Raw genomic sequence first — 19,182 nt, 5'->3', positions numbered from 1 at the left:
GTGGCAGGAGAAGGAAGGAAGGCTGGGGGGGAAGGGAGGGAGGGGGAACAGGAGGAGGGGTGAGAGTAGAGCGTACCAGCGTGCAGCAGCAGTGACCAGAGAATCAGGTTTCTCAGACCCAGTAGTGAGAGAGAGGGGAGGAGAGAGGAGGCTGAGCCAGATTTCCCTTCAGACACTCCCAGGCTTTAAAGGCCTTGAGCTCAGCTAAAAGGCCCTGGACTCTCGTTGATTCTGGATCTCAGCGTACAGGCCAGTGTGACATACACACCTCCCTTAACCTTATCCCGGGTCCTACCCACCCATATCTGAGGCCAGCTGTCTCCTTAAGAGTATGCACCTCTGGAGGTCGAACTCATAATATTCCTGGTGAGAACTGTACTTTTGGTAAGTAGAACTCTTTTTCCCTATCAAGGAAAAATGCAATTTATAGTTTGTCTGACTGGAACAAGTTTCCAACATCTTATTCTTTTTAGCGGTGCATTTCCATTGGCATGATTCAAGAATAGCAATGGATCCTGAAGGTTCACGTGAGTAAATGTTATTCCCTCAGTCTGATGATATAGATTTGTGATGATTTTGCAAGTTGTTTGAAGATGTATGGTCTAACGCAGGGGGTTTCAACGTTTTTTAGGCCAAGCACCCCTTAGCTGAAAGAGAGACGGAGTAGGGACCCCCCCACTGCATATTAGAATCAAATTGAGTTGCATATTAAGCGAAGCCTATGGTAATGTGTAGGGCAGCCTAAAGCCTTTACACATACCTTTTTGTAGTGCATACAATACTAAGCTATTTAAATAATTATTGACATTCATATTTATACATCATGTTGTAATGTTAAACATACATGTAGCAGTGAATCATTGAAGCTTCTGTATATGTGGATGTATACCATAGTGTCTACCTTACCTACAGTCCAGTAGCATGTCATCATTGTGGTGTAAATTTAAGCTAATACTCGTGTTTATGTATATTTTCAGACATATTTAAATGTTTAAACCATAACTTAGAGCCCCATGCAGTAACCCTAAGGACCCCCTGCTGAAGATCTCTGGTTTAATGGAAGTTAAGCTCAGCGTTAAGTCCATATATCCTAATTGAATCAGTAATGGCAAAACCAATAAAACAATCCCCTCCCTGGCCTGCAGTTCTGATGGTGTAGTATCTGAGGTATTTCATGACTTTTTACATGTGACTGCAGGCATCGAAGATGACCCAGATGTCAAGGTGATGATGGCAGGGTCGACTCTGAAAAAGGTCAAGTCCCGGTCGTGGAAGAAGCAGCGGCATTTCCGCCTTCTGGAGGACGCCGTGACGATCTGGTACAAGTCCAGATGGGCAGGGAAAGGCCACTCCACTTGTGAGTACCAAAGCGTGTGCGCATGTTTGCATGCATGACATATAAGCTGTTTTATTCCTAATGATCTTCCCTGGTACCTGCTTGGGTTGTTACCTTCTGATAGAGCCAGGTAGAGCTGGGCAATATGGAGAAATACTTTTGACCAAATAGCTTACATCAATGTCAATATTGCGACGATATTGCAGGGTTGACTATTGGTGCTTATACAAAATAGTTACACAATGAGATTTTTGATAAATAATTATCAGTAATGTGGATATAATGACTGGGTAAAGGCAAACAGCTAGAACAGTCTGGTAAGTTCAGAAAATGACATCACTTTACTGTAATACAGCCATAAAAACCAGGAAAAGACAATTATCTAAAATTTAAGATGATATAAATGTAAATGGACTGGATGGAGTATGCCCTGCTATGACATGCAGTGCCCTGCTACGTCATGCTTCTATGACTTCCATACCTAGAGATTGGCATGATTTTATTTATATTTTATATTTTATTAGCCTAATAGCTGGTTTGATTTGCATTGAGAGATGATTTCATGGAAAGTACCCCATGCCAATCTATTTTAATTCCAAAGGCCAAGGGATGCATAGTATCCTGGATCCATGAAATAACTGGCCTTTAAAAATAAAAAATCTGCCTGCCTCTATTGGAATTTAACATATGGTTGTACTTACTTATGCCCCCTGTATTTTAAGGAAGAAAATGTATTTATTTACAATACATTATTCATTCACAAAGAAAATTGGTGTCCTTAAAGGTTGGATTTTTCCTCATTTTTTTAATTATGGCATTACGATCAATTTCCAAAAGTTGTTTTTTTTATTCCTCCTTTTAGTCAACTTTAGCATGGGTGTATTCACTCATGCTGAGCACTGTAATATGGAAATATTGCCCAGTCCTAGAGCCAGGCTAGCTCTAAACTTTACTTTAACCATCCACTGATCATGTCTCAGTCTCAATAAGTGAGGTGGAGGCTGTGCGCGAGGGCCACCAGTCGGAGGTCCTGCAGAGCACCGCTGAGGAGTTCCCCGCTGAGCTCTGCTTCACCTTGGTCTTTCACGGTCGCCAAGGCAACCTGGACCTTGTGGCCAAGACGCCCGAGGAAGCCAAAGCCTGGATCGAGGGAGTGCGCAAGCTGATTCACAAAGCTCAAACGATGGATGAGAAGGAGAGGCAGGACCAGTATCCTTTTACTGTAGCACTGTGTTTATGGTATGAAAAACAAGTGTTAAATCTGCTGTTAGCTGAAATCAAACACTGGCTTTTCTCTGCACAAAGCTTCAAGAAGTCTTGTGAAGTGCAAATCATTCTGAAAAAATGTCAGGTAATGGATTGAAGGTTTATTTATAAGCCTACAAAAAATTGAGTTTGATCTAGAGGCAAACAATTGGAGTGACACACACTCCATGATTCTTACACTGTTTAAAAAATATTCGGTTACACATTACTTGAAGGTATCTACATAAGAGTGACATGACACTGTCATGAACGTGTCATAAACATTATAAACAAGTCAAACAGTGTCATGTGTTCATGACAATGTCATGTCACTCTTATCTTACCTTCAAGTAGTGTTACCAAATATTCCTTTAATTGTGTTTAATTGTTTTTCTATAGAAAGGAAAAAAAATTGTTCTGTGTGAACAGGTTTTAGATTGGTGGTTATTCATAATTTGATGTACTGAGTGTGACTGTTAGTTTGATCTCTTGTTTATGGTAAATGTGGGTGTGTGTATGTTTGCACATGCATGTGTAGCCTATGTGAGCATGGATAAGTGTTGCATATTGATGCGATTTTACATATATACATATTACGGAATGTCTGTGATGTAGTGGGTATGTATTGTGTGTCGTGTCTGGATACTAGGAAGAGTAGCTGACTGCTAAGGCATTACCTAATGGGGATCCTTTTCATTAGCAATTAAACATAAACGGAAAGTAATGGAAATAAAACATGAATGGAGATGACCATCCCTTTCTATTTATGATTGACTATGACGATCTTGGGAAAACAGTCAACAAGTGTAATCAAGCCTGGTCCAGTATGGTGCGGAAGCTAGGTAACTATTTTATTTTTTGCAGGGCTTTTTCTCTAATGTTGCCAGATAACAACAACAAATAGCAACAAAAGAAAAAAAAAGTTTGCTCTACCCATGAGATTATTTTATCCGTGGGGTTTTCTAATAGAACTCTCCATCTGATTGTAACACTTTTGAATGAATTTTTTTTTATTATTATTATTTGAATTGTTGTTCCACAACACTTGTGAGCTGGCGTTTCCCTCAGTATCCTCTCAGGTGGATCCGCGACTGGTTTCAGAAAGCTGACAAAAACAAAGATGGGAAGATGAATTTCAAAGAGGTGCAGACACTGCTGAAGATGATGAATGTGGAAATGAATGAGGACCATGCTTTGAATCTGTTCACGGTGAGCTATGAACCTCTTTAGATTGGTTTAATTAAGTTCACTTGTTGCTGCAGTGCATCTCTCTTAGGGCTGCACAATTAATTGCAATTTTATCGAAATCGTGATACGGACTATCCAAATTGTAGGGGTGGGGCTGCAATATTTGTTAAAGTCAAAATATGTGTCAAACAGATCCTGGCAAAAATCACACTATAATCATTTTTATTTTACTATTTTTCAAGGAAAATGAGAACAATGATAAAAAAATGATCATTTCCTCCAGTATCGTAAATCATATCACAATTGCAATGTCGGTCAAAAGAATTGCAATCAGATATTTTCCTCTTATCATGCAGCCCTAATCTCTCTCTCAACCATCTTTCATAAAATTGATGTGGAGTGACAAATTTGTCACTGTGTGTGTTTGTGGTTGTATACATGCATGTGTATGTATGTGGACGTGGATAAGTGTTGCATATGGATGTGATTTTACATATATTATTGTAATGGGATGTCAGTTATATAATGTGTGTGTCTAGTGTGGACCCCAGGAACAGTAGCTGACTGCTACGGCATCATTTAATGGGGATCCTTTTAATGAACAATAAACAATAAAAACATATTTAAACAGTGCAACAAAGAAAGCCGATGCTTTATTTCCACAGAAGGCTGACAAGTCGGAGAGTGGATCTTTGGAAATCGAGCAGTTTGTCCATTTCTATAAGATGCTGACCCAGAGGGATGAAGTGTGGAAGGTGTTCCAGGACTACTCTGGAGATGGAGAGAAGTTGCTGTTGGAGGAGCTGGAGACCTTCCTGAGCATGGAGCAGCACGAGGGAGGGCAGAGTTACCAGCTCGCCAAGATGCTGATCGACCGCTACGAACCATCTGAATCTGGTAAACATGGCCGGTGGTGGAATGTAACTAAGTACATTTTCTCAAGTAATGTACTTAAGAACATACGTCTGCACAAGCTCTAATGTTAGCTCGGGTTTTGACATGTCTGCTCGCACTTAGCTGATTAAACACTTAGTTGATTGACAGAACAGTTTGGATCCTTTCCAGTTTCTAAAACACAAATTTTTCTGCATTGAGTACTTTTAATACTTTAAATTTTCCTGATGATACTTATATACAGTACTTTTACTTAAGTAACATTTTCAATGCAGGATTTTTACTTTTAGAGTGTTTTTACAGTTTGCTATTAGTACTAAAACTTCTTCGGCCACTGGAGATGGCTCTGACTGACAGCAGTGCATCTTCATGTCACACATGATGTCTGTGGAAAGCCTGGACCTCATTAGGAGTTGCCCAGTTGCACTACTGCCCTGACATACAGCCGCACATAACTGATGCAATAATAGGAACGTGCACTAATGTTAAATATGTATTGTGCATAAATATTTAATATTCACTGAGTGTGTGAATTCCTTTCTTTCCAGTCGACATATATTTAGGGGTGGTGATGGCGCAGTGGATATGACGCATACCTTTGGTGTGGGAGGTCTGGGTTCAATTCCCACTGCGATACATTAACCAATGTGTCCCTGAGCAAGACACTTAACCCATAGTTGCTCCAGGGGCATATAGACATATATATAGCAATTGTAAGTCACTTTGGATAAAAGCGTCAGCTAAATGTAATGTGTAATATTTATGCAACTCAGCAAATACATATACCATGTGACCTGTGCTCAGTGGTGGAATTTAACTAAGTGCATGTACTCAAGTACTGTACTGTACTCAAGTATACATTTGAGGTGCTTGTACTCTACTTGAGTCTTTTCTTTTCATGATACTTTCTACTTCTACTCAGCTACATTTTAGAGAGAAATATTGTACTTTTTACTCCATTACATTAATGTGACAGCTTTAGTTACTAGTTACTTTACAAATTAAGATTTTTGCACACAAAACACATGTAGTTTATAAAATACGATGTTTTATTATTAATTAAACTACTCAACAATATAACGGTCTAAGTCCAGCTGAAATGATTTGACAATTAAACACACAACTGTTTTGATTGTTTCCAGTTTCTAAAATGTGAGGATGTTTGTTTGTTTGCATTGAGTACTTTTACTTTCAATACTTACTTTGTACATTTTCCTGATGATGCTTACATACTTTCACGTAAGTAACATTTTCAGTGCAGGACTTTTACTTTGATACAGAGTATTTTTACAGTGTGGTATTAGTACTTTTACTTAAGTCAAGAATCTCAATACTTCTTCCACCTCTGCCTGCGCTGCCTCTTGATCTGTGACTACTAAAGTCATATCATATCCTCTGTGCAGCCAAGAAGCAACGCATCATGTCGTTAGATGGCTTCCAGATGTACCTGTGCTCACAGGAGGGCTCCATATTTAAACCTAAGCATCTGGATCTTTACCAGGACATGAGCCAGCCACTTAGCCACTACTTCATCTCCTCCTCACACAACACCTACCTCCTGGAGGACCAGCTGCTAGGACAGAGCAGCCTGGAGGCATACATCAAGTAAGGGCTGCATGCAACATGCTTTATTCTTAGTACGCGCTTTAAAGTCCCATCTTATGCTAATTTAAGGTTCTTTCTTTTAGGTGGGTATTTTAGGTTTCTACTAGAACATGCGTACATGCTTTAATGTTCAAAAAACATAATTTTTTTCATACTGTCTGTTTAAATAAACCTGTATTGACAATCTGTCTGAAACGCTCTGTTTTAGCGTCTGTCTCTTTAAGTCCCCCTCTCGAAAAAGCCCAGTCTGTTGTGATTGGTCAGTGTTACCGGGTCTTTCACATCTGTGCTCTTGGAGTCTCTGCCCCATCATTGCAGCCGGGGAGTGACTGTAACGGCACTGTAGCAGCATTTTGATACTTTCGCAGTATTTATATAGCAACCTGGTTAGACTAGAAAAAGACATGGCAATCTCACTTTTTTTTTTTACAATATAGGATCTTTAATTGAAACAGAGGTTAGGCAATCGCAGTAAAGTGAATTTAGTGTACTTATCAGAGTTGAGTAATCAACTTGACAGGGAGTTGACTTTCTTAGCTTAAAACTAAAGCTGTGTGTGTGTGTGTGTGTGTGTGTGTGTGTGTGTGTGTGTGTGTGTGTGTGTGTGTGAGCACACAGTGTTACTAATAAACATCACATTTCAGGGAAACATGACAACATATTTTGCCCTTTTGTGTGTGTAGGGCCCTGAAGAGAGGCTGCCGTTGTGTAGAGGTGGACTGCTGGGACGGCAGTGATGGTGAACCCATTGTGTACCATGGTCACACTTTTACTTCCAAGATTCTTTTTAGAGATGTAATTTCAACTCTGAAGGAATACGCGTTCAAGGTGAGCGGCACTAGCACTATTTGCTTATAAAGGGTTGGTTTACTCAAATAACACAGAAAACATATTTCATCACTTACTCCTAGCGGTATTCAGCCATGCAAAAGTTCACTTCATATCATATTTTATGTGGCAGTTTTTTGCGGGGTGCAAATGTTTCACCAAAACAAGTTCCTTGCCGAGAACATTTTGCAGAGCCACCGTCACTGTGTTCATAACTTAGTGTTGTGAATGCTGGATGCTGAAAAGCTGACACTACACTGAATTGCTGACTGAAATGTGTAAGAAGAAAGGGAAGTAGTAGTAATAGTTGAAAAAGTTGGAATAGGTTTAATTAGGATGAATGCCATTGAAAAGTTGAATAATACCAATGCCGTATGTGAAAAAGAACAGGAAAAGTAGAATATTTAAAAAAAATAAAATAAACATTTCCCCAGTAATTTCTGGTCTCAGGTGATTGGAGTTCCTGTCACTCAAGGCTTACATAGCCAAATGTGTAAGTCCGATTGCTTCTATAGTAACATGTCTGGGACCTGCACAAATGTTACTACATTTTAACTTAAAATGATGTATGAAGAGTGACAATTGTGGAAATAAGAGCAATACTTTTTTTGTAGAAGTTTTAAAGCTCCTCTCCTCCTCTCCACTTTAGCTTTGATATCGCCCTCTCTAGCTCTGAACATTACACCCAATACAAACTTATGTAAAAAATCTAAAAAAAAGCTTCAAAGAAGGTGGAATATTTTTTTGAAAGCTGAATAATACCCGTATCGTATAAAAGATGTGAGACATTTTAAAGTTTGAATGGAGTTTCTGCATAAATGGGTAATAAAATAAATAATAAAAAGTATGAAAAAGTGTGCAAATGTATAGATTTTGAACAATTTCCTAGAAAACATTGAATATTTGAATGAGGTTTCTATATAGAGAAATGTGGAAGGGGTTAAAAGGCTACTGGGGTATAAAAATGAAGAGAATTGTAGAAGAGCATAGGTTGTGAATGCTTATAAGACAAAATAATAATAATAATAATAATAATAATAATAATAATAATACAGATAAGCTTTAAAAGCCAGTATTGTGTCTTTTCTTTCCTGTTTGATAGGCATCGGACTTCCCAGTCATTCTGTCTCTTGAGAATCACTGTGGTGTGGAGCAGCAGACAGTCATGGCCCAGCACCTTAGCAAAATCCTGGGTGACACACTACTGACCACCCTTCTGGATGGGCAGGTCCCTCAACAGCTTCCTTCTCCACAGGTTACAATCTGTTTGGGTTTTGTTCTTTTGTTTGTGATCATACAGTATATACACTTCAGAGGGCGAGGCACCGAGGGATTCATTTATTTTTTTAACCAATTGTGGCGGGCAGTTAATTTGCGGGCCCTGTTAACCAGTGTTACGTGTTAAGTGTTAAGTAGCTGACAACACAACCCTGTTAATTTCACCCAGGGAACTAATGTTTACTTTAGACCTTAGTTTACCAGGACTTGCAACTCAAATGCATTCAGGTTTGTTATAGGCAGGAGACGTGGTTCCATTAATGAACTTTAATCACAATAACCAAATTACCGCATTAACAACAGTGAAATTCTAAGAAAGCCTGATGTTAGTATTTAGCTCAAAGCACTGCTGTTTCTAAGTAGAGCCATACAGAGTCTTGTTTCATCTTAAAATAGTCTAGTGTGGCTTTTACATGCTGTTTGTATATTGTAGTTTTAATGTGAACACCTCATTTTGGTGATTTTTTCTCCCTGGACCCTACTTTCCTATGTTTTTGTGTCAAAGGGAAATTGGTCAAGAATAAAGCAAGACCACTGCAGTTGGCAGCGGCGAAAACAAGCTGTAATGTTACGTTAATGAGCAATTGCGCACCTTCAATTTAAGCCCCGTTTACACGAAGGGAAGACGCAGATATTTTCCTGCGGTTTGGCCTCTCATTTACATGAAAACCCCGTTTTTATCACAGAAAACGATTATTTCTAAAAACTCCGGCCAAAGTAGAGATTTTGGAAAACTTCGTTTGCACGTTTGCATGTAAACTGAGACAAACGGAGGTTTAGGTAGCCGAGAGAGAGAGAGAGGACGTGATTGGTTGCCGTTGTTGCTATTGTCGGGATTCTGATTGGCTAACGTGGGCTTGAGCTCCTCGTTACACCGCCACCTACAGGTCTGGCATGCTCTTAACTGCATTGACGGCATATATACACGGGTACATATAAACAAACACTTTTCTGAAAACAGAGAGGTTGAAATGTCCGTTTATGAAAATAGCTGGCCACGTGTAAGGGTACAAGCGGCTGAAATGGGTTTCCTCAGGAGGGTGGCTGGCGTCTCCCTTAGAGATAGGGTGAGAAGCTCACTCATCCGTGAGGAGCTCGGAGTAGAGCCGCTGCTCCTTTGCGTCGAAAGGAGCCAGTTGAGGTGGTTCGGGCATCTGGTAAGGATGCCCCCTGGGCGCCTCCCTAGGGAGGTGTTCCAGGCACGTCCAGCTGGGAGGAGGCCTCGGGGAAGACCCAGGACTAGGTGGAGGGATTATATCTCCAACCTGGCCTGGGAACTCGGGATCCCCAGTCGGAGCTGGTTAATGTTGCTCGGGAAAGGGAAGTTTGGGGTCCCCTGCTGGAGCTGCTCCCCCCGCGACCCGACACCGGATAAGCGGACGAAGATGGATGGATGGATGGATGGACGTGTAAACGTAGCATTAGTGTCTGAGTGACAACATTCACATTCTGCTTCTGACTGGCTAGTAGTCCTTACCTAGGTACTGCGCATGTGCGACTCGCAACAAAAATGGAACAGAAGTGAGATGTCTCACTCTGTAGCTAAAACAGAGAGCTCAACACTCAGGGTGAAAAGAGGAGCTGCAGCAATGTGCAGTACAACAAAAATATGGTGTTTTTTGAAAATTAAACCATGGAAACCTATTCTGGTACAACGTCTAAATACAATTATGAACCTGAAAATGAGCATAATATGAGCACTTTAAGTTACATTATTTCATGGTTATGTTACATTTATTCATGCATTAAAGGGATAGTTCTGATTTTTTGAAGTGGGGTTGTATGAGGTACTTCTCCATAGTCAGTGCGTTAGCTATAGTAGATTTGGGAGTTTGGAGAAGCAGGCAGGCATACTAATACAGAAGCTAAGCATTGTACTGCTGTGGACGGGGGCAGCAGCTAAATGTATTGTATGAAACTTAGGTATCATTTACAGTATAGACATTTTAAAGATGCATGGTTTGTGTGTGGCCTGTTATGCATCTACCACTGAAAGCATAACTATAGTATAAATTCCAAACTTTTTTCCATTAGAGCACTTACGGCAATCAATGCTAACTTGAAGTAATGGCAGATCAATCCTGCGAAGAATTCCACTGAGGATTTTGGCAATTAAATAGGTGCATTGCTGCGTTTAGTTGGGAGACAGCAAAGTGCAGGAAGATGGACCACCTTCATGAGCAGTCTGGGTACTCAGCCCATTCAACTAACTGGGTTTAATTAAGTTCTTAAATCTACTCATTTGTACTTTGAAATGAACAGAAAAACACTGCAAATAAAGTGGAGTCGATTATCACTTACAGCATGCAGACAAACAGCTCTCACCAATCTGTGCCTGTGTTGTTGTTCATTACAGGAACTGAAAGGCAAGATTTTGCTGAAAGCCAAGAAGCTTAACAATCCAGAAGACTGTCTCGATGAAACCCAAACAGATGAAGTTAGTGACGAAGAAGCAGAAGATGCAGAGAGCCCGACTAAAGGGAACCCACCTGCTAGGAAGGTACATCAACCTGATACTTTGAGATCTGAGATCCCTTATGTTGGTCAAAAAAGTGACTTTATTTCTTGTAGCATGATTTGACCATGCTTCTTAAATATACACATTTTCCTTTACAGATAGTAGAAGTAGAGAATTCTATAAAAAGTGATTGTAAATCAAGACAGAAGGGTATGGAGCTTGATTGTAGAGACAGACAGGAAGCTGGGTTGGGACATAAGAGACAGCGAGGCGAGACTGGAGAAGAAGAAGGGAGATAGTGAAAAGAAACAGGAAACTTATTTAAAAGAAGACAGATATGGGAGAAAGAAAACAGCATCCAATGTCCCTCGCCTTAGATGGGGGAAGAAAGCTCTGAGGAAACAGCTATTAGAAAATATCTAAATTATAAAAGTGAAATGCTCAGGGCAGCTGCTGAGAAGCGAGACATGAACTGGAAGCATTTGTGGCTTTAATAATTTAATTAGAGGTGAGGAGGGAGAGAAGGGATTCTAATCGTTTTATCCAGATTTATTAGCTGCATTAAAGCTTTGGTTGAGCTAAATTCATCTTTGAAGATATTTTTTTCCCCCTCAAACTGTTATTGCTATAATTTATATATAGATTAAATAATAATAATTACCCAATAAATGACTTATCCACATGAATAATCAAAGTAGCAGTGTGAAAAAAGTTGGAAATAAGAAAACAGATACCTGTTTTCTTGTCCACAACTAAACAAAAACTGTTAAAATAAAATGTAAAAATGCATCAATAAAGTAATACGTACCTAGTACTGTGTCCCAAATTTAAATAAAATAGCTGAGGCTAACAGAAATTGGACATTTTCCTTGAAAAGCATACTCAGTAATTAGCTCAATATTTGTATACAAATATATATATAAATGATACAGTACGTAGTGCTGAATAATTTATACTTTTATTAGAATTGACTCACTCTGTTGTTAGAACACACATTACACACAGTCCATACTCCGTACTTTGGTCCATATGGGGACTTGAACCGCTTCTCAACCCAACTTCCTGCAGACTGAGGTACTGCCACCCACATACTGTATATATCTGCATAATAATAGTATCCACATAATAGTGTAATAATTGATGATATTGAGTGAAAAAAGTAAAGACAACACTTGAATATGTCCGTATCAGTGGAATGAAACCAGATGGAAGCTGCTTGTTTAAAATCTTTGCAAATGTTCATGCAAATATTAAAAGATATTGAAAACCACTTGATACTGTATGAATTGTATCTATCTATTGCTTTGCATGGGTTCATAAAGAAGTGACAAATAAGGTCAAGACTCATGAGATAGTTATGAATGAGATAGTTAGGAAACATTTTATCCTGTTTTTAATTTGAATAAAAGCATGCTTATTTATAACTACTGTAGCTGTTGTCGCGGTGTGGTTACATCATGATAATGTTCTGGCAATTACGTGTAAATTCCCAAGAATTCATTACGCAGCTCTTACCTTACAACGATGCAATCATTTGTACCAAACAAGTTCCACATTTCAGATATTGTGGAAAATAAATAAATAAACCAAACTTATTTTAGTCTAGTAACTTGCTATTTTGTTTAAATTAAAGGCAAATTAGTTTGCAGGTATTTCTCCCCCCACTATTTTGTTGCAGTTTGTTAGTTGTGGACAAATTACCAGGTCATTATTATTGAATCCCTAGCCTCTAATTTACAGGGATACGGTGACCCATAGCTGCTCACCCCTAGATGTTATTAATGTTTAAAGTGATGGGAACAGGATTTCTTTGTTGATTAAGTTACCATTTTATTCTCCCATTTTGCAGAAGTCCAAACTGTCCAGGGAGCTGTCGGACTTAGTGGTTTACTGCAAGAGTGTGCACTTCCGTGACTTTGAGCATGCTCGTTCACACGCCAAATGTTATGAGATATCCTCGTTCTCTGAGAACAAGGCCCAGGCACGTGCTAAGGACGAAGGTACATGACCATGAAGGGAACAGTGGACATCTTTAAAATCTTAAGTGCATTTCATATCTCTCAGATAAAATAATATCTGTTTCATGACTATGAAATGTTATCCATGTGTTACAAAGTGTACAGTACCTTTCTTTTGACATTTTTATATTATTTATAACTGTCTCTGAGTCATAGGTAGAGGAACATGTAGCTTCTCTGTGTTCATGCTGTATCAGGGGTCTCCAACATGTAGCTTTCCAGTAGCTCGCCAATAGGTTGACAAACTGAGACACATAAATGACCACAATATTAAAAGTGAGGTAGCTAACTTTGCGGGCCATAGAAGTGAAAAGTGGTAATGTTTTCTTGGACCCTGATGGGAATATTTTCAGTGATATAGCTAACTATGTGGGCTAAAAGAAATGTAAAATAAGTAATGAACCTTGACGTGAAGTGAAGATTTTTTATAAGCTTTTTTTATAAGCTTTGGTTATTGCATTTTCATACGTGTAGCTTCACTCAGCTTATGTGTGTTATGTAATTAAATGTGAGTGATGTGATGCAAGTAGCTCTTGGCCACTTCAGTAGCCCTTACATGAAGTACGGTTGGAGACCCCTGTGCTATAGAAATAGAGTGGCTTTATTCTCTTTAAACCTCTCCTCAGGGACAGATTTTGTGCAGTACAACACACTTTGCGTTAGAGTGTAAGATCCTTTGCGTTTAACATAAAACATCCCCGAAACTGGAATATTTGGAGAATAAAGGTCGGGATATTACAGGGAAAATAAACTCAGAATATATAGAATTTTTTTCTTTTTTTAAAGTTGGAATATTTGCAAACCCATCAGACTCCAATTGGACAAAAACATAATGATAATAATTTTATTTCTTCATTCAAAGACGACAGAAAGTCGATCAAAAGTTGCATTGGTTTGTCTCTCTACAGTTTCAACAGTCACTAATTAGGTTGAAATGAACCCTTAATTCACCCTAGCCATGTGCAGATATGCTGGATCTAGATCTGTACACTCTAAAGAAGTCTGGTGGGTTTGGCAATAGGGATTTTGGCGCTCTTTCTTGTTAAATTATTATATTATTTATAACTGTACCTGAGAATAGATAGAGGAACACGTTTCTCTGTGTTTACGCTATAGAAATTGAGTGGCTTTATTACCTTTAAACCTCTCCCTCAGGAACAGATTTTGTGCGGTACAACACTCGGCAGCTGAGCAGGATCTACCCCGATGGCTTAAGGACCAATTCCTCTAACTACAACCCCCAGGAGATGTGGAATGTGGGCTGCCAGATAGGTGAGGGGAAGGGTGATGTCGCCCTCTGCTGGTTACACCAAACTTACTTACAAACTTACCTCTGAAATCACCGATGTGCCCTGTTTCCAATCTTAATGAGTGCTCTGATGGCCACAAACAAGCAATTTCATGTATTATTTCAGCCAGTATTTAGTTAGTTAGTTAGTTAGTTAGTTAGTTATATTTTATTTTTGTGTCATGCCAAATATTTTGGCCCATCCCACATGGGATTACAAGACACCACAAATTTACCTATTCAACAAACATCTTCTTGTTGCACATACAAATCCCTCGGACAAATACATGAATACAAATACATAGACATACACACATATACACATACACATATGTATATACACGTACACACATACCACACACAAACAACTAGTTCTCATCTACACTCGATAAAGAGCTTTTTTCCTCTTCTCCCAGGCTTTATCTAAATAATTGGCCAATTTATTTAAGTGCTTTCAAGATCAGAAAGATTGAATTGTGCTTTTGATACTTAGGATTCAGGGTATGGATGTAGACAGGGTCAGTGCTGTCAATTCAGCCATTTGGTTACAATTTAATCTGCCAAATGTGAGTAGCACTTAACATAAGCTAGTGCTGTCGCTGCTGGATGAAAACCTTGTATATTCCCAATGCAAAATCAAAATCAAGAAAGGACAAATAAAGGCTCTTTTTGATTTGGTCGTTGGTTTCAAAAGCCCAACTTGTCACAGAATCTTCCTACCGAAAGAAAGGAACACAGTCCAGGGAAATGCATAAATACAACATATAAATAATAATTGACAGTAGACAGTGATAGCAAACATGGTCCCCAGCCAAAATTGAACCAGGAACATTGCATTGTGGTATGTAGCATATATCACTCACAATTTGAACACGGAAACCATGTGACCATTATTGACATGTGGCCCTAATCCTCTTCCGTAAGGGCCAGGCACAGAGCAGCTGGAGCAGTTTAACAGGACAGATGTTTCCTGTCATCAGGGCTAAACCGACGCCGTCTGCTCTGGATGAAAGGCTGGACTTGTCACATGAACTTTGATAGCTAGATAGAATACTCTGAGTCTAGGAAATCATGTGATACAGCCTGCCAAGAAACATCACAGTACATTGCATTATTTCCCTTCTCCCTCTTTCCCAAAGTGGCTCTGAACTTTCAGACAGCTGGTCTGGAAATGGATCTGAATGATGGGCTGTTCAGGCAGAACGGCTGCTGCGGCTACGTCCTCAAGCCTGACTTCATGAGAGACGGCAACACTCAGTTCAGTCCAGACAAACCCGAGGAGCGGCAAGGCTACAAACCCCTCCGCTTATCCATACAGGTTCAAAACTGCACGACAGTAGTTTCGTTTGTCAGTGTGTAAATTTGAGGCAGGGTGTTGCAGAAAACTAGCATGAAAACCACTGAATAACAAAGAAAAAAATCACAAATTGCTGTTCTTCTGTGCAAGTACATGTACAGTGGTGTCTGTATCTAATAGGCAAATATGTGTGTGTGTGTGTGTGTGTGTTCATCAGGTGATAAGTGGGCAGCAGCTACCAAAGGTGAATCAGAAAGAAGGCTCTATTGTAGACCCCCTGGTCAGAGTGCAGATCTTTGGAGTGCCAGGGGACCAGGACATGAAAGAGACCCCTTACATTAACAACAACGGTGAGTTTTCTCTGTACAGATGATATGTGTATTTCATTTATATAGATAGTTTTGAGAAGGGCCAAGATGTGAAAGAAAAAATAGAACTTGTTGCTTATTGCTCCTCTGCATGTGTGCATGTTTAAAAAAAAATTCTGTGTTGCTTGGCTGTGTTTTCTTGCTTGCTTGCTTGCTTGCGTGGCTACATTTACTGAATGTGTATACTGTTGATGTATTAACGTACTAATGTCTCGCTGCTTCCCGTTGCTCTGCATGGCTTCTTGAGGAGGCTTATTTTGTTGCTGTTGCTGTCTTTATGGCGTCTTGTTGTCTTCTGTCCGTACATTTTAACCCATAAAATTGTCTAGCTTTTTCCTGTTGCTCTGGTCTCAAAACACCTGGCCAAAGGAGTTGAAAATTAGCCGGCTGGCTAACACTGGCACATTCACAGAAATGTTGAATGTTAATGTGCGTTGTACTTGAAATGAAAGTACAAAGTGCAAATGTGAAACCTACGAGATTAATTGAAAAATAATTGTGCAAATAACAGTACCATGCCAGTTGGTTGTACTCACTGCTCTACTGCCCTCTACCTGCAGGTTTTAACCCAGTGTGGGATGAAACTTTAAATTTTGTCATCCACACCCCCGAGTTGGCCCTGGTTCGCTTTGAGGTGGAGGACCACGATAGGGCGTCAAGGAACGACTTCATTGGACAGTTCACTCTTCCATTTATGTGCATCCAAGCAGGTGAGCAAAGAGTACAGTGAGCCAAAGCACGGCACTGAAACTCCCAGAGTTCCAGCTCATTGCAGTATTTATTAAATATGTACATTCAATCATATGTTGCATCACATACCAGATGCAGGAGAACTCAATGCCACTCTGTTAGAAAGCTTTTTCTTTACCAAATTCTTCTCAACGCCTTTCCCCTTCTCAGGATATCGTCACATACATCTGCTCTCCAAAGATGGAATAGCTATCCCTCCCGCCTCCCTCTTTGTCAACATCAGCATCTCAGAGCTCCCATGAAGAAGTCAAATCTGAGGATATGAAGCCAGAGGCGCTCCTGTGTCTGTGGCTGACGAAGGATGCGTACAGGATACACCAATACTTTTATCAGATATTGGGCATTTGCAAGACAAGACAAAAAAAGTTTTCGGTAACTTAAAATATCAATGCTTGGATAACATGTCAGATATCTGACTTTGTTTCTCAGCATTATTCACTCAAAACAAGATATTGGATGATTGCAGTAGAGTACTCTATTCAAATAGATTGAATCAGATAAAGGGACTCATTTTAAAATAGGGTTGATGCATTTCCTTTACAAAGAAATTAGACCACTACTAAGAAACAGGGTCAAAAGATATCATGTAGTACTATAAGCATTTTTTAAGAAAGATGTCTGTATTTATTTAGTTTGCAATTATCAATTCAACTTTGTATGTAAATATCGACCGCAAACTTTTAATTGTCATTGTCTGAGAATGAAGGAACTTGAAGGATTGCTGCATGTCTAGAATGTCTAAATATACCGTTTGCCTTTAAGTGTACTGTATATGCGGAAGCAACAGTACCTAAAATAACTGAAAGTGTAATAATAGAATGTTGCATCATGTTGGGATAATCTAATTTCTATTTACTAATGTACAAATTCCACAAGGGTATGTTGTGTATAATATAAATGTTTGTGTATATATAGGCCTGTAAATACATGCAATACATTTTCTGAATGTTTCAACATTCAACATCTGTGACTCATTTATTGTTCAAATTCATTAATTCATTCACTTTATATACTATAGTTCTTTATCACAAGCAATATTAAAGGACTTGAAATAAAACAAAACATGGTTTCTTTTTCACAGAGCACACTTTTCTAGTCTTAACGCCTACTCAAAGTGCTTCTACATACTGTAGTACAGGAACCATTCACTATTCACACACATTCATACACTGGTGGCTGAGGCTGCCATGCAAGGTGCCACCTGCTCATTAGAAAAACATTCACACACATTCACAAACCGATGACGCAGCAATGGGAGCAATTTGGGGCTCAGTGTCTTGCCCAAGGGCACTTTGACATGGGACTGCAGGGATCGAACCACCATCCTTCCGATTGGTAGTCCGCTCTACCACCTGAGCCCTGGCCCTGCTATCTAGCCATATATATCGATATGGATATAATATGGAAATATTGCCCAGTCCTAGAGCCAGGCTAGCTCTAAACTTTACTTTAACCATCCACTGATCATGTCTCAGTCTCAATAAGTGAGGTGGAGGCTGTGCGCGAGGGCCACCAGTCGGAGGTCCTGCAGAGCACCGCTGAGGAGTTCCCCGCTGAGCTCTGCTTCACCTTGGTCTTTCACGGTCGCCAAGGCAACCTGGACCTTGTGGCCAAGACGCCCGAGGAAGCCAAAGCCTGGATCGAGGGAGTGCGCAAGCTGATTCACAAAGCTCAAACGATGGATGAGAAGGAGAGGCAGGACCAGTATCCTTTTACTGTAGCACTGTGTTTATGGTATGAAAAACAAGTGTTAAATCTGCTGTTAGCTGAAATCAAACACTGGCTTTTCTCTGCACAAAGCTTCAAGAAGTCTTGTGAAGTGCAAATCATTCTGAAAAAATGTCAGGTAATGGATTGAAGGTTTATTTATAAGCCTACAAAAAATTTAGTTTGATCTAGAGGCAAACAATTAGAGTGACACACACTCCATGATTCTTACACTGTTTAAAAAATATTCCTTTTATTGTTTGTTTTTCTATAGAAAATTTTTTTTTCTGTGCGAAAAGGTTTTAGATTGGTGGTTATTCATAATTTGATGTACTGAGTGTGACTGTTAGTTTGATCTCTTGTTTATGGGAAATGTAGGTGTGTGTAGGTTTGCACATGCATGTGTAGCCTATGTGAGCATGGATAAGTGTTGCATATTGATGTGATTTTACATATATTATTGTAATGGAATGTCTGTGATGTAGCGGGTATGTATTGTGTCTAGTGTGGAACCCAGGAACAGTAGCTGACTGCTACGGCTTCAGCTAATGGGGATCCTTATAATAAACAATTAAACAAAAATGGAAAGTAATGGAAATGAAACATGAATAGAGATGACCATCCCTTTCTATTTATGCATGACTATGATGATCTTGGGAAAACAGTCAATGGCCCTCATTTATGAAACGTGCGTACGACCTAAAACAGGCGTACGACGGGCGTACGCCGATTCCTACGCAAAGCTCGGCATTTATCAATTTGGATGTGAGCGTAGGCTGCGATCAAATCTCACGTCTGGTCTGAACTGGTGTACGCAAGTTTCTGAGTGAGCGTGGCCTTGCGGTGCAGCGTATAATCAGTTTAACAGGAGAAGGAGAAGTCATCAGTTGATCACTTATCATCAAAGGCAGATCTGGCTCTT

At 39.6% G+C, this 19,182-nt stretch overlaps 1 protein-coding gene across 4 annotated transcripts; it reads left to right on the top strand.

Moving 5' to 3' along the window:
• The first annotated feature begins 86 nt into the window (after positions 1-86).
• On the top strand, positions 87-17,516 carry plcd4b (phospholipase C, delta 4b). Of its 4 annotated transcripts, XM_028591912.1 has the most exons (16): positions 87-384; positions 474-527; positions 1,199-1,357; positions 2,317-2,545; positions 3,661-3,790; positions 4,435-4,666; positions 6,067-6,268; positions 6,952-7,096; positions 8,199-8,351; positions 10,731-10,874; positions 12,682-12,832; positions 14,006-14,122; positions 15,278-15,456; positions 15,653-15,785; positions 16,364-16,513; positions 16,704-17,516. In XM_028591912.1, exons 2-16 carry the CDS (start codon positions 509-511, stop codon positions 16,793-16,795), a joined length of 2,235 nt encoding a protein of 744 aa, XP_028447713.1. In that variant the 5' UTR covers positions 87-384; positions 474-508; the 3' UTR covers positions 16,796-17,516. The 4 variants fall into 4 exon arrangements, with proteins under 4 accessions (XP_028447713.1, XP_028447715.1, XP_028447714.1 ...); XM_028591914.1 differs by lacking the exon at positions 474-527; XM_028591913.1 differs by lacking the exon at positions 87-384 and having other exon boundaries at positions 446-527; positions 4,438-4,666.
• Positions 17,517-19,182: the final 1,666 nt, after the last annotated feature.

The sequence above is a fragment of the Perca flavescens genome, chromosome 11 (assembly GCF_004354835.1).
Source record: "Perca flavescens isolate YP-PL-M2 chromosome 11, PFLA_1.0, whole genome shotgun sequence".
NCBI lineage: Eukaryota > Metazoa > Chordata > Actinopteri > Perciformes > Percidae > Perca > Perca flavescens.
The sequence above is the reverse complement of the archived record's forward strand: the minus strand, read 5'-3'. Positions and strand labels throughout refer to the sequence as shown.

Coding starts and splice junctions, on each gene's coding strand:
- plcd4b (XM_028591912.1), top strand. Junction 2,546..3,660: donor GAGAAGGAGAGGCAGGACCA/GTATCCTTTTAC, acceptor GTATCCTCTCAG/GTGGATCCGCGACTGGTTTC. Junction 8,352..10,730: donor AACAGCTTCCTTCTCCACAG/GTTACAATCTGT, acceptor TGTTCATTACAG/GAACTGAAAGGCAAGATTTT.